The 15,001-nt window shown below is 42.0% G+C and overlaps 1 protein-coding gene across 2 annotated transcripts in view; it reads right to left on the bottom strand.

Moving 5' to 3' along the window:
- ANO4 (anoctamin 4) overlaps positions 1–15,001 on the bottom strand; it is a 227,097-nt gene that overhangs the window by 32,915 nt on the left and 179,181 nt on the right. For both annotated transcript variants that reach the window (XM_081127861.1, XM_081127860.1), the window contains 4 exons: positions 11,984–12,118; positions 10,619–10,715; positions 6,112–6,172; positions 2,095–2,177 (listed from right to left, as the gene is read on the bottom strand). In XM_081127861.1, coding sequence (XP_080983987.1) covers positions 2,095–2,177; positions 6,112–6,172; positions 10,619–10,715; positions 11,984–12,118 — 376 coding nt within the window. The remainder of the gene's footprint in view (positions 1–2,094; positions 2,178–6,111; positions 6,173–10,618; positions 10,716–11,983; positions 12,119–15,001) is intronic.

Raw genomic sequence — 15,001 nt, 5'->3', positions numbered from 1 at the left:
AAGACAATACATTTCTGCTGTGTGAACCACCCAGTCTGTGGTACTTTTCATAGCAGCCCTGGCAGACTAGTACCCTGAGTTACCCCTGCAAGAGGCATGCAGCAAGTCTGGGCATTTCTGCACAGCAAGCTGAGAGGCACAGGCTAGAAGAGGCATTTCTCCAGGGAATCTCAAACTGAGAACTGCAACTTCACATGGCTACTGGGGCAGGCTCCTGCACAGATACAGATGTAGGCTGAGTGGAAGACTGGCTCACTCTTTCTGTTAAATCCTCACTGGAGTATGTGTGTGTGTGTATATATATACATACATACATATACATATATTTTATTGAGTTTAGAGAGAAGGAGGGAGAGGGGGGAAGAGATAGAGAGAAACATTGATGTGACAGGGAAACATCTATCGGTTGCCTACCGTATGCGCCCTGACTGGGGATCGAACCCGCGACCTTTGGGTGTATGGGGCGATGCTGCAACCAACTGGGCCACCCGGCCAGGGCAAAAAATGGTTCAAGCTTCTTAACAGGGCTGGGAAGATAGAGGGCTCCAGACTTAAAGGGGTGTTTATCCTGAGAGTACCCACATCCTGGGCCCCGAAAGTGCCAACAGTGATTTTGAGAATAGTTTTGTAAAAGTTACTTAAGGCCACACTGTATTGCTGAAAGAGGAAAATTTAGAACCACCTCTTTTCTATAGAAATGAAAAAAAAGTCCAAAGGTAAAGTAATTTGCCTCAGATGACACAGCTGCTTAGTGGTGTCTCAAATTCCCAGGAAAGAACATTTCCCATCCCATTTGAAAGTCGCTCTCACGACCACATGTGACAAGAAATAGCAGAACAGCTTCACCCGGGAGGAGGTCCCCAGTGCGGCCTGGAAGCTGCCGTCAACTCCGGCCACCTGGGCAGTTGCTTCAAACCCAGAAATTGTTTTCTGGGGAATACTTACAAAAGCATGATGGTGGCCTTATAAACAACAACAACAGCAACAACAACAACAAGGACTCCTGAAAATCCCAGTATTATTTCCAGATCTGAAACTGCCCAAATGTGTTCATGGGCAAGAAGGGAAAAAGTCACGAGGCGCGATTTGAAGAAAAAAAACAAAAATACCTCTCAAAATGATCTCCCCCACCAAGCCTATTGCGGGGCTAAAATGATCATTTATGTTTCTAGAATAGTCCTTTTAATATATAAAAATATATATGCATGGAAGGAAAACACCCAGTAACAGCCATCATCACGTCATACATGATTAGTTTCTCTGATTTACTGGCACAGCCAGGCTCTCAGGAAGTGGGACTCGGGAGTAAGAGACAAGGAGTGGAAGAGTCAGGCCTGGAGCGACTGACAAGGGAGTTGGGTCGGACGTGGGGACCAAGGCCAGCCTGGGTACTTGAGAGGCTTCTGACGGAACGGGTGAGTCTGAAGGCCAAGCCCGGGAGGAGGGCGCAGTGCGCTGGCCGGGAGGGGAGTGCGGCGCTGGGAGATGGGGGCGAAAGTGGAGTGAGGGGCTGAGGTTACGGCTCCTGGCGGGCCATCCAGGGCTGGCCCTGCATTTGGGCCACGCACCAAGGAAACCACGCACCAAGGAGGCCGCTTGAGGAGTGGTTTCCCTCCGCTCAGCCTTTCCCACCTCAGGCAGTGCTGCGGAGTCTGCGCACACGCGGGCTCTGTCCAGGGTCCTGGCGAGCTCAGGGAAGCATTTCCCACGGGTAGTTCTCTTACCAGGTTTGCTTCCCCGTGCCTAGGGTTGTAAAACTATTACCCTCCTTCCGCTGAAGTAAGGAAATGGATAATATTTAAGAAAATGAAACGAATCTTATTTCCAATCCTTTGGATGCCTCTACCTAAAAGTAAAATGATTTACTTAGCTATGGACTTTGATTCCACTATGCAAGCAAAATGTCTTTTTTAAAAATTTTAATTCTGCTAGTATTTTTATACTGCTTGGAGTTTTCTACAAAAACAGATACTGAAAATGCTTTATGGGTAAACCTTACTTCTGTCACAGAGCGGGAGTGATAACTCCAGGGGATTGTGTATTTCTTGCTGATTTGCTTTTTATTTAACAAATTCTGACATAAATGATACAAACCTCCTCCTCTTCCCAGTCTATCAAATCCCAGTCATAAGCAATCACTGCTCGCCGTCTTTTCCAAAACTCCAGGAAAACTGTCGCTGGAACAAGCACAGAAAGACGTGAACATTTTAAAATAAAGTGATGCTGTTAACTGTGTTGCTAAATAATGAAGCCATTGCAAAGAATGACAGCTGTTTGTGGAAGCATCCTTGGGCATCTGAATTCCCAGCCAAAGTTAACGTAAGTAGGAATATTTGCAGAGAATTACTAGGCTTGTATGATGCATAATGAAAAATTAGAGATTTCATTTAGAATAAATTAGGCTGATCTGCAAGTCGGGCAGAACAGCCTTATTAGGATGACAAAGCCCCCCGGGATATAAGAATACAGAAAACTAGGTTACTAACATCTTTCTAATTGACGGAGCATTTATTTTTAAAAGCCAGAGGCAGAGGCAAAAACAAAACTTAGCAGTATTTGATTGGCGGTGATTACTTGTCCCCCCAAATCCTCCTCGCAGCAAATATCTATGTAAAGTGTATATGTCTATTTCACTGAAGAAAGCTATTTTATTGGAGGAAGAAATCCCACTGCTTCTCTTTTTCTCCAAACCATCTCTTTATTGTTGCATTGAAGGCAGATGTTGCAACTTGTCAATCATAAAGGGTGATCCCGAGGCCATGAACCTGGGCTCCATCAGGACTGACACTTTTATGGAACACCCACTGCAAAGCAGTATAAATGGGGCTCAGGATGAGCGTAATGGCACTTTACCTTAAAGTTCAGATCTCTGAAGCAGAAACAAACAGGGTTACAAACAGTACCGGGTCCTACGAGTAGAGTGTGGGAACTGAGACTTGCCAGTTTAACTCTCGGCTTTGCCGCCTTCTAGCGACTCCCTCAGCTTCCTCTATCACACGAGGGTAACAGTGCCAGTACCTTCTTCAAAGGTTGCTACAGAGATGAACTGAGATGATGCTGTACAATGCTCAGCACAGTGAGCATAATATACACTGTTATTATAGCTGTTGCTATTACTGGCCATTCCGGGTTTCGGCAAAAGGCATAGCCCTAGCTACGAAGAAACACCTGGGGTAAATCATTCTTTTTCTCATTTTTTTTTTTTCTGGGAACAATATAAGATTTAAGCAATAAGTTGTCAACTAAAGCAAAGCAATTCAGACGATGAATTATTCCAGGCTTGCATTGCCTGGAGTGAACCTAAAATGTGCCCAAAGGTTATTAGAAAACATCTATCAGAATCTTACTGAGTCCCCTCCAAGGTACAAGGACTGTCAAATCTCCAATCCACCAACTTACATCTTCAGAAGCTCCCAGCTCCATCTTACAGGCAGCCACTGCCCATCAATCAGTTGAGGTGGGCAGGCATAAAACAAAACCTATCTATTATACCCAGCATAAGACATTCCAACTTGCAAGGAAGGGATGCAATCCCCTTGGTAAGGGTGGTGCTGCGTGAGGGGTGGGGGAGATGACAACCTCTCCCTTATAGACAAATGTCATTATATCAGAACTTTACTCTTATATATAGTCTCAGAGGGAAAACTGTGGGAGAAGGAAATATTTCAGTCCAAGTGTATCTAAAATAAGTGAAACATTAAAGTGATTAAGGGAGTTTTATATGTGAATTCTTCCAAATACAATTCTCTCTATAGAAGCATTAACTTATTACACAGTAGACTAGTAGCCCAGAGAAGAGCTTCCCAATGGGTATGCCAGGAATGGACTATAGATCTGCAAGAGGTAATAATCCCTTCAGCCCTTGGAGTGGCTAGGGTCAGGGTCCTTCGGGCAGTATTATCCCAGGCCATGAGCAGACTCCTTCAAGTGCATCTGTATACTGTGCAAATCTTATCATTTTTTCTGTGCGCAATGACTTGAAAAAGGTTGGGAACACTGGTTTAAGAAATAAATATATTTGTCAAAATCTCCTCACTTGTAATCATGGCAAAATTTAAGCACCGAATGGCTCATTATGCTTCCTGATCATGGTTACCGATACTGATAAGGTCTAGAGAAACCAAATACACATTCCTGATCTGAGAGCTCAGTCTGGTAACCAAAACTCTGTTAATGAGTAGATTTCTTTATTTGCAAGGGACAGAGACGCACATAGTGAGGGTTTTCTGTAAGGCCCACCAAGGGAGGCAGGAATCGCAGGGGAATAAAGACTGGGCCTATTCAGAGACAGGGTATGGAAGCCAGCAGCTTGAGAGACCTTAGTCACAGGAGACCCTGGGTCTTCACGCTGATACCCCACTAACGACATGGCTTGGCTACACTCTCTCTTTGCTTCTCTTTGGGGGATTGTTCCATGTTTCCGCCCAGTTGGCCACCAGTTGGCTCCTGCACCCTGTATTCTATATCTTTTCCACTAGTTCTTCGTTTCTGTTTATTTGGAGGTTCTGATTTCTCATAACTTCAGCCTTTTCCTAATTCCGCCTGGTCCCTACTTCTACCTGATGGTCAATCTCAATCTCTCCCTCCCTCCTTCCTGCCCTCTCTGCATCGTTCCCTTTCATTTTCTGCTGCTACCTTCCTGTCTCTATCTGCTTTTCCCAGTCCATATTCTTGAGAAGGCAGAACATCAGGTCTTCTCCCAGGGAACCTAGGGTTTGACTACTCTTGGGTCAAATACCCACTGGCTGAAAGGGGCTGAAGTCACAGAAATCAAAATATGTCCCTTGAACAGAGCTGTGATGGGTGGGACAATGTTCCTTTGAAGATCTCTAGGTAGGCTAGCCTTCTCAAGAGAACAAGGCTTTATATGTCCACCCATCAAAGAGCATTTAAACACACTCATGGCATAAACAAATCCTTTTGGTAATTTTCTTCCCATTCCCTTTTTTCTTTTTTCCATCCATCCATCCATCCATCCATCCATCCATCCATCCATCCATCCATCCATCCATCCATCCAATATATGAATCTGTCTTTAAAAGAAATGCATGAGGTCTCCAGTGACCCTTGAGGACCACAAACCTCCAGGGGAAGATAAAATATGTATGCATATTATAAGTTCCCCTACAATGACGTAAACCAAATGCTATGAAAGTTCAAAGGAGAAAGACATCTTCTGGCTGGAGCAGATGACATTTCAGCTGGGCCCTGAAAGATGGGGAAGACTCTGATATTCATCCCAGGCAGACGGAACCACCTGAGCTTAAGCCTCAAGCTAGTAGAGTTTGGTAACATCAAAATCCAGATTTGGCATTTTAAATTTTAGAAAAAATACATAATCACTGAAAAAAATTCAAATCAAACTGAAAATATATAGTGTAAAAAGTCTGTCTTTCATCACTGCTCACACTTACCCTTCCACAAATCCTCTCCAAAGGTAACCACCATTCACTGTTCACTATGAATTTGTCCAGACTCTTTTCTATGCAATTAAATTAAAGCTTTATAATTATTTGACTAAGAAGATAACTCATTAAAATGCACCAGTTTTACAAAGACGTGGGTTAAGTAACTTTGGGTTAAGCAATTCCTTAAGTGAATGTTTCATCACACCTTGTTATTATGGGGCTGTTGGCTTGAACTTATATAGAAAGACTCGATTCAGCCTTTTAAGTAGCTCTAGTATAAAGATGGTCATTTTGACCAGAATTGGAAGAAATCCAGAGGTGAGTACTCATACGTTAGCCTGATGAAAAGATCCCACTCACAACAGAAAGTCCTATGCATACTGAGGTGGATATTTGGGTCTTACCATATCTTTCAATGTACCCTAAGCTTTATTTTTATCTCCAATAGAAAGTAAATTTTACTCAAATAATAGAATGCTGATGTAACTGTTGAAGGTTTAAGAGAAATTAGACATGTTTCTCCTCGACAATACCACTTTTTAAATAAATCAAATGAATAATTTACCAGCTTGTGTCTAATGAAACAGGCGACTGAATTTACTCCAGCTTTTTACTTTCACATCCAAAGTCTGATTTCTAAAGGAACGTATCACAGAGCATGTGAGGGGATGGAACTCAGGTTATATGGAAGTGGAACACTTACCCCAGACTGCCATGAACACAGCAAAGAAGACAGTGGCTCCGTTGTCAAAAAGGTGGGTGACCTGGGAACATTATGAATCATAGTTAAGCTAACTTCTCATATGCTATATTCCAATTCACACTTTTTTTCAAGTTCTGTAAAAATAGCTGTGATGATCCAATTAATTTTGCAGGGTTTCTTTGGAAGATGTTCCTTTTGGATCATAATCAAGAAGGGAATTCCTCTGTGAAGTAGTTTGGATACGGAAGAAAGAATCTGTTCCCTTATTGTGGGTATCAGCTAGTTGAACATTTATCAGCAGCCCCAACAGCGCTAGTAAGAATTTCCTTTTGTGCACTATAAAAACTATTACGTGTGCAGATTAATAGATGGATATATTCAAGACCAGTAGGTATTACTGTTGCTGCTTTAAAAGTTTCTGGTTTCCCAAGTACTGTTCTTAATGCCTCATTTATTCACTTTGAAAACATCGCTATTTTGTTTGTGTAGCTTTGAGCAAGCATTTTCTGGGCTGCCCTCTGGGTTCCAGCAACATGAAGAGGAGAGAACAGCGCATTAACAAAATCCGCTTCCACCTGTAGTAAAGCCTCGGGTAATCACACTATTTACCTATTACACACATCACAAAGACAGCTAGCAAACACTTTATTGTTAGAATAATATATTCTATTGCAAACACCATGGCAGAAAGCAAAAATATTCTTGCTGCAAAACTGCCAGGCTTATTTCCGCCTCCAGGATAAATCACACGAATCTCATGCCAAGTGGAAATGATGACTGATACGTTCATAAAGCCTAATTTTTTGGGTGCTTTATAGCGTGCTATGAAGTATGCTTTACTGTCCCTCAGAGAGTGTGCCAAGCATAAACAGATATTTTCCTGCTGTATCAGAGTGTGAACTATTTCAAAATTTTCCAAAAGTTTATGCTTTCTTTTTTATTTTTTAACATTAGGAAAGAAGGCAACATTCAGATATCTAATGTGAGATAAAAGTCTAAAGCCGATTTATTTTATATGCCAGAGGGAGCGTGAGGCTGCATATTGGGCACTCAGCATCAAAGCAGGCCCGAGAGCCCCAGTGGCCTGGGGGGTGCGCGCTCTCCACCGGGGTATTTCCTGGGAGCTGGCAGGAGCTGCAGCCAGCAGCATCGGTGCAGATCCTGGAATGGGCTGTGGTTATCATAACTGCTGGTTGCTCAGACCTTTTTTCCTTCCTTCTCCAGGTAACAGATCTCTCTCATGCAGATCACTAGGGGGCACATAGCTCAAACAGATCCACTCTGAGTCCTTCCCTGCGACTGGTGTGAAAACATTCGGAGAGAGACATTTTTCTGCTGCAGTTACCAATTTGAGAACATGTGAATCGGGAGGGGTGGCGAGTTAATGGGGACATCTGGTTCCCACTGACATGGTAAGGTGGCAGAAGCTGATGGCTCCCTCTGCCAAAATCAATCCTAGAAAAGCAAGATAGTAGATTCTGGGAACTAACAAAACATAAAAACAAACAAAGACCCTGAGGATCTCCAGGAGAGATGGAAGGTTGCCTTGAACCGAGGGGGGGGGGGGTGTGTGTGTGTGTGTGTGTGTGTGTGTGTGTGTGTGTGTGTGTGTGTGTGTGGTGATGATGGTGGTATATGGGGTGAGTTAGGTAGCGGTCCCCAAGCAGAGTGAGAGCACAGGTTAGAGAAATACCTAAATTCTATTCCAGCCTCTCCCTCAAGGGTCATTGGACAATTAATTTTCCCTTCTAAGAAATCAGCTGCAACAGGGCAAACCACAGGTACTGGTGTTCTTGGGGTAATAACAGGGGCACTCAGAGTCCTGCTTGGTCCAACAGTGACAGCAGGTGCTGCCTGGGCAGGTGCCTTGGGTCTTCACTTCTCAGTACATTCCCTCTCAAGCCCCAGGGCTGGCGGATTGCAATCAAGGGAGAGTGCCTCCTCCCAAGTGTCCTCTCTTCTACGTTTTAAAAATGCATCTCCTGCCAGAAAAGCCCTCTGGAAGAGTGGTGGCTCACAGTGATGCCGGGGACATGTCCTCTCCTCTCTGTAAACTCACCAGATAGACAGCCCAGAACCTGGCCTCTGACCTTTATCCAAAGTGCTTGTGACCTCCATGGGACAAGCACCTGCAGGACAAAATTATGGAATATCTGGGGAAGACAGCTGCCTCCCCCAAAGTCAAAACCAGGCAACATGTACCTTCTGAAACAGGCATTCCTTAACAGCAGATGAAGAATTTAAAATAAGCATAAAAATATGCTCAAGGAGACAAAGGAAGGAAGATATAAGCCTGGAGCTATGGCAGTCAGCAGCCACCTTCCCCATCATCTGTCTGCAGAACGATCATGTAGACAGGTGGCAAGAGAGCCACACCTGGGGGCCTGGAGGACCAGTTCTAAGCCACGAAGCCCTTGTGCTTAGATAATGTGAACTACTCCAGTGTCTTTCCCAAGGAAATGAGCCAATAAGTCCCCTTCTGCTTCAGTCAGTTAAAGCTGGGTGTCTGAACCCCACAAATACAAGAGTTGGGGAGAAAATATTCCTGATCAGCAGAGCAGTCATTGATTAAATTGGATCTGGGCTCTGATATGATTCCTATGTCCTCAGTCCCAGGAAATCAGTCTGGCATTTCCGATAAGTTTTTCTAAATGAAAGTCTATACAACTTCAATTCTGTCATTCTGAGACTTTTTAGCCTTCATTTTACTAAGTTTCTAGGTAAGACCAAACTTAAAATCCATAATCTAAACACCTTGTGACTCAGTATGGCATGCTGACATGTTTTGTAGTCAGATAAACTGAGGCACAGCCACTTACTGCTGTGCGGCCATGGATGAGTAATGTTCACCTCTCTGCGTCTCTGAGTAAAATGGGAATAATAATAACATCAACCTTGAAATTGCTGAGAATTACAAAGAATAAATGTAGTTTGCCCAGTTATTTTTATAGCTATAGCCTAGCTTTTATTATATAATTAGCGTTCTAGATGTTATATTTAGGAAGGTAACTGCCCAAAGGAGCCCCTATAAAATCTGAGCACTCAAAACATAATCCTTTTAAGGAATTATCTTGGATCTCCTAAGGAGAGGACTTCACTCAAGGCATGCTTTCCCAGGTAAAAAACAAACGAACAAATACCCTAAAACAACTACAACAACAACAACAAAATGGGCTTCTGAGATGCCCCAAAAGCAGGATTTTTGTACCCAAATCATTCAGGCTTAACTCGCGATCTATAAACAGAAATTAAATTACTGACAAAACTCTTTGTTCCTCATTAAAATCTATGTTTCCCTGGCTCATTCTACAAAAATTGTCCTCATGTACTCGGGGCTATTTGTATGTTCTCCAAAGGTAGGGAGAGTATTTTGTGCTTTTTTTGGTTCCTTGCTACACATACCAAATCATTTTAAAATCGCAGCTGGCTGCTGTGGCTCAGGATCCGCATAGACTGGCCACCTGCAGTGCTAAAAACATCACCATGGATGGGCGGGCTCCTGGGCTGCCTATCAGATGTCCTCTCATTTATAAGGTGCAAAACTCTGCAGTGCCAACAGCGTAATCGGACAGGGCCAAGCTGCAGTGATCACAGAGGTTCAATAAAACCCGCCGATTCCTTTCGTATCTGGAATCTGGGCAAGTTAATAGGCAGTGGGTCTTAGAAAAGTCCTCATCAGCCCATACTTCAGCTACTGCTATGCATTAGCTGACTCTGCCCCTAAGTAAAACACCATAGGAATTTGATTAATATGTCTAAAATTTTAATAAAGTAATAAGGTATAACGCGAGGAAGGCAGATGCAATAACCTGTCAAAGACATAATGGTGCTGTATGTTTCTTTGTTTCAAAAACACTTTCACATGTACTATCTTCCTTGGCTCTCATGACATGTCATGGGGCAGAGAGGGCAGGTGTGCATTTCAGAGGTGAGAAAGCTCAGCCTCAAAGAGGCTGTACCTGTGCAGGGTCAGGGAGGTAAAAGTAGCTGAACTGGCCTTGGGTCTAAGCCTTTTTGACAGTAATGATGAGGAGGAGGAGGAAAGTGATGGCTTCTCACTCACTGATATATTACCATTTTGCCAAGCACTTAGCGCAGTATACATCTTATCTCATTTTTTTTATGACAATTGTGTGAGACAAGTATCACATTCTCATTTTACAAATGAGAAAACTGGGGCTCGGGGAGGTTAAACAACTTGTTCCTTGACTGACAAGTGGTAAAGAGAGCAGCCAAGATCTGAACCTTTCTCCGACTCTAACAACTGTGCTTTTTGTACTCTGTGTGCTGCAGCTTCCTGTGATCATAATCAGAGCCAATTCATTTAATATACATATATAGTAAAAGATAACGGAATTAAAATAATGAATGATGGAGGTAGGTCTCTCCTACAGCATAAGCTTGAGGATCAAAGACCAGAAATGACAGAGAACATAGTTGGCCTCTGTTCCTCAAGAAAGTGTATGTAAAATTCAATCCACCTGAAATGCTGCATATTTGGAATTACCTTGGCATAAACGCAGCTGTCTGACAGCCTCATGAATGGACAGTATTTATCACACACAGGACACATGATGATATCTGTAGCTTGGCAGACTTCTTTACTGGAAAAAAGAACAGGAAAGGACTGCTTTTTGATGACATAAGAGCATTTCCCCTGCTCCAATTTCATGACAATATTCAACCAGTAAGTAAGATCCAGTAGATCACATTTTTGTCCTTCAAAACTTCTTAGCCTTATCTGCTATTAACATAAACAAGATCCTGCACAATTTAATAATTTGATACAATTATTTATGAAGCTGTTTCTTAGACTTACATATTAATAAGTTAAACTCAGGAAAATACATGAAGCAAAACATTGGTTGTCATGCCCCAAATTATGAAAAAGTCATTCATAACATCACACAGGTTTGAAGCAATTACACACTGAATTGTGGGAACAATGAGATGCCTAAAAACACCTGCCTCGATTACTATATGCATAAGTTACAATTAATAATGGAGGAATAAATAAAAATATTAGGGATTAGTTCTGGGAGAAAACTACATCTCATTAACAATTTTACCAGAAAGTAAAATATATTTTTAGGCAGGATGATTAATCACTTAAAAAAAATTTTTTTAAATTTATTTTCTTTTTTAGAGAGAGGAAAGGTGGGGAAGGGGAGGGGGAGAGAGAGAGGAAGAGAAAGAAAGAGAGAAACATTGATCAGTTGCCTCCCGCACACACCCTGACCAAGAATCTAACCCTCCACCCCTTGGTGTACAGAATAATGCTCCAACCAACTGAAACACCCTGGCCAGGGACAATCAGTTTTATTTTGTGATCAATTCTAAAAGGCACGTGTATTTTTTAAGAGCACTGTCCAGCCTTGCAATAGCTCTATGGATACCTTAAACTCTATTTTGGTGAGGGAGCCAAGATAATGGTCATCAACACTGAATCATTAGGAAGACCCCAGCATGTGGGCGAGATGGCTTTCTGGTTTAGGTTGAAAGGGTCCTTGTAAAAACACAGAATTCATACAGAATTACTGTTAACCCACTATTTTGCAGGTTAACAGAGAGAAAAAAGTGCAAGTCAGAAAGAGCACATTTTGGCCAGTGAATGAAAGTGATTTGTTCTGTGGACATATCATGGCTATATGTCCAGAAATCCAAATTTTGCTTCCTTCGTAGCTGGAGACCACAGCAGCGAGGGCAATGGATGGAGAGACTTAGTAAGTTGAGCCTTTTGAATTTTTCCAGAAGAGACCGAGAAGGAAGTTAGAAGGAAAAGCTAAGAGGACCCATGGTCTGTGAACACCCCCAAAGCACCAATAGCCATCTTTAAATATAAGAAAGGCAGCCTCCCCCAAGCTCCCCGTACCTGACTTGGCAGTGATCCAGAGTAATGACTCCATACAAAAAGACAAACAGTCCAATGAAGGCAGCTGGGAAGAGCATGCCGGTGTACCACCCCAACCAGGCAAAATACAGGCCAATCTTCTCTCCAAAATACCGCCTGTTTGAGACACAGCAGCCTTACAGGTTATGGTGAAGTGTTGAGGGTTAAGCACTGTAACACTTTGCTCAGTCTTTTATTTTGTAGTGGTCTTGCAGATAACACGTAGACAAGGTAAGCCAAGGGAATGGAAAATGTGACCCAATCTAGGCTTTGGGCTTAAGTTTCTTCTACTACTCTATCAGAAATAGAATGACCCCTTTATAAAAGGACATACACAAGCCCGCTCTAAGAAAACAGAGTAAACCCAATCTTATTCAGGAATATGTAGTAACACTGTTATTAATACAAACCCAGAATTTGAAGAGCTGGTGCCAACACCTCATTTTTGCCATTTCTGAGTGTATGCTTATTTGTAATGCATGCATTATCATCATATATTTCTTTTTAAAATAGGAAACAAACTTACTATTGGTTTAAAAACTTTAAATATTCCTTTCAGTATTTTGTAGCTTTACTAGATGTTGACAATGCTAGAATCACATGATACCAGAAAGAAAACACACACCTGTAATTACTGAGATTCAACATGAATAGATACTTAGAGCAGCTTCCTGTTTTACATGGTGACTTTTCACAGGCTTCAATATCTGCCTCTATGAATATTTTTCTGAGGCCAACCAGCCTTCCTAGTGTCCTGTGCTCTATGAAGTTTGAAAGTGTTCAAGATATTCCTTGATTTTATTTCTTAAATGTCAATAACATGATCAATCAACTTATGTTAGAATATAAACCAAATTGTGCTTTCTGTGCCTTTCATCTGGTATATTTCATGACACAGGAGGCAGTCATTTCTTAGCTCAACATAAGAATATTCTAATTAGTTTTTTCAATCTCATTCTAAACAAATGTTGATCATCTGCTTCTAAATACTGGCTGCTTGCTGCTTTCCTCTTAGAATGTCCAATGGCTCCTAAGAGCACGAGATTATTTATTTATCCCATCTTCCACGGTGTCCCAATAGAAACTTTCCCCTCCCTGAAGGCTTTTCCAGCATACCCTTATATACATATATTTATATATTCATTCAACAAATAAAAAATACCTACTATGTACCAAATACTGTGCTAGGTGCTGAGGATACATTGGTGAGAAAAATAAGCTTGGTCCCTGCTCCTACGAAACTTGCAAGATAATAGAGGAGAAAATAAGAAATAAGTTTATGATGACAAAACTGGGAAAAGAGCTAAAAGGGAGAGGATTACCATTTTATTAGCATATATAACAAGCCCATTTGACCACCCTAGTCAGGGAAGCCTTCTTTGAGAAGGTGACTGTTGTGCTGATGACAGTGAGTTAGGTAGGTAGGGTTGGTGATAAGGTAGTTTCCAGCAGAGGAAACGGTGTGTACAAAGGTCCTGTGGTAGGAGGGACCAAATGAATTAAGGGCAGTGTGACTGGAACACTGAGAACAAGAGGTGGGCGTGAGGTAGGTGAGGGCTGGGCCTCAGTGGGTCTTGCAGAGAACATGCTAAATGCATCGATCTTTGTCCTGAGAGAAATGGAAACTCATGAGAGAGTTTTAACGATCAAGGGACATGATCAGATTCACATTCCAAAAAGGTCACTCTGTTTTCTGCAGGGAAGAGTATGGATTGGAAGGGGCCAGAGTGGGGAAAGGGAGACCAAGTAGGGGACACAGGCATAGTCTAGGTGACAGGGGACGAAGCAGTATGGTGGAGGAGAGAGGCTGGGTGTGGCCAGATTCGAGAGATGTGGAGGAAGCACAATTTATAGGACAAGAACTGTTTTAGAGATGAGTTTCTCTAGATGCTCCACACCTCACCCTACTCAAATCTCGCTTGTGCTTTTCCTCTCCCTTTCCTTTGCCAACACCAGTCCCACTGCTTGTTCAGGGCTCAGCTCCACAGAGCCTTCCACAGAGGCACATCCTTTCCAATTTTCTGAATTCTTGTAAAACTTACCACCTCCATCAGACATTTTACGTAATTGTGCATAGTCTTGTATTGTTTCATAGTTGTCTCAAGTATGCAGGGCCTGTTTCCCTGAAGGAAACCAAGAGTTTCTCAAAGCCAGAGACTGTGGCTTCTGTGTGTCTTTGCCAATAGTACTTAGCATCATACTAGAAACACAATGGCAGTTATTAATACTCACTGACAAACTGCAAAGTATTAATCAACACAAAGTATTAATCATGAACAAGATATGTTTTGCCTCCATGAGCTTTCTGTAATTTTTAAGCACTGTAATCGGGTAATACAAAACTGAGGCTGGGAAGAGAATTTGCTCTTATTCCCTACCCCACCCCCCATTGTTTTATCTTGTATTAAAACTGGTCAATGGAAAATGATCTCATCTCAGGAAATATTTTCCACTCACACAAATCATCTGGATCACTTATTTTACCAACACAAAGAATGGGACACAATTCATCAACGTCCTTTAGTCAACAGTAGTAAATACTTGGTAGCAAGGACTCTGGCAGGAAGAATGACTACCCAGGGAGATGAAACGTAAATGAGTTGTCTTACTATTTCACTTTCCTCTGGGCTCACTTTTTGAGGGCCCCCGTGAAAGTGAGACAAATCCAGCTAGTCTAGGAAATGAGACATGACTTTCTCTTTAATAAGAAATCCATGAGGTGTGGACTGTTGCTACCCAGTTTTAATAACCAGTCTTCTAAATAAATAATGAGATGTCAGAGTAGAACACAGCCATGGCAGAAAGTTGGGCATATATAGACACTTAAAAAAATACATTCTCACTGCGCAATTATTATTGATTAAAAGAGGATCTACTCTTTTGACCTGAACTATTAAAACAATCTATAAAGGTTATAGTTTCAAGTGACAATTGAAATGAACATGAAATTTATTAGCATGACTGCACCACGTATTTCTTACTTACATCATAGTAACTAAT

Source organism: Miniopterus schreibersii, assembly GCF_964146895.1.
Source record: "Miniopterus schreibersii genome assembly, chromosome: 2".
NCBI classification, from domain to species: Eukaryota; Metazoa; Chordata; class Mammalia; order Chiroptera; family Miniopteridae; genus Miniopterus; species Miniopterus schreibersii.
Note: the sequence above shows the minus strand (reverse complement) of the source record. Positions and strands in the feature narration are given on the sequence as shown.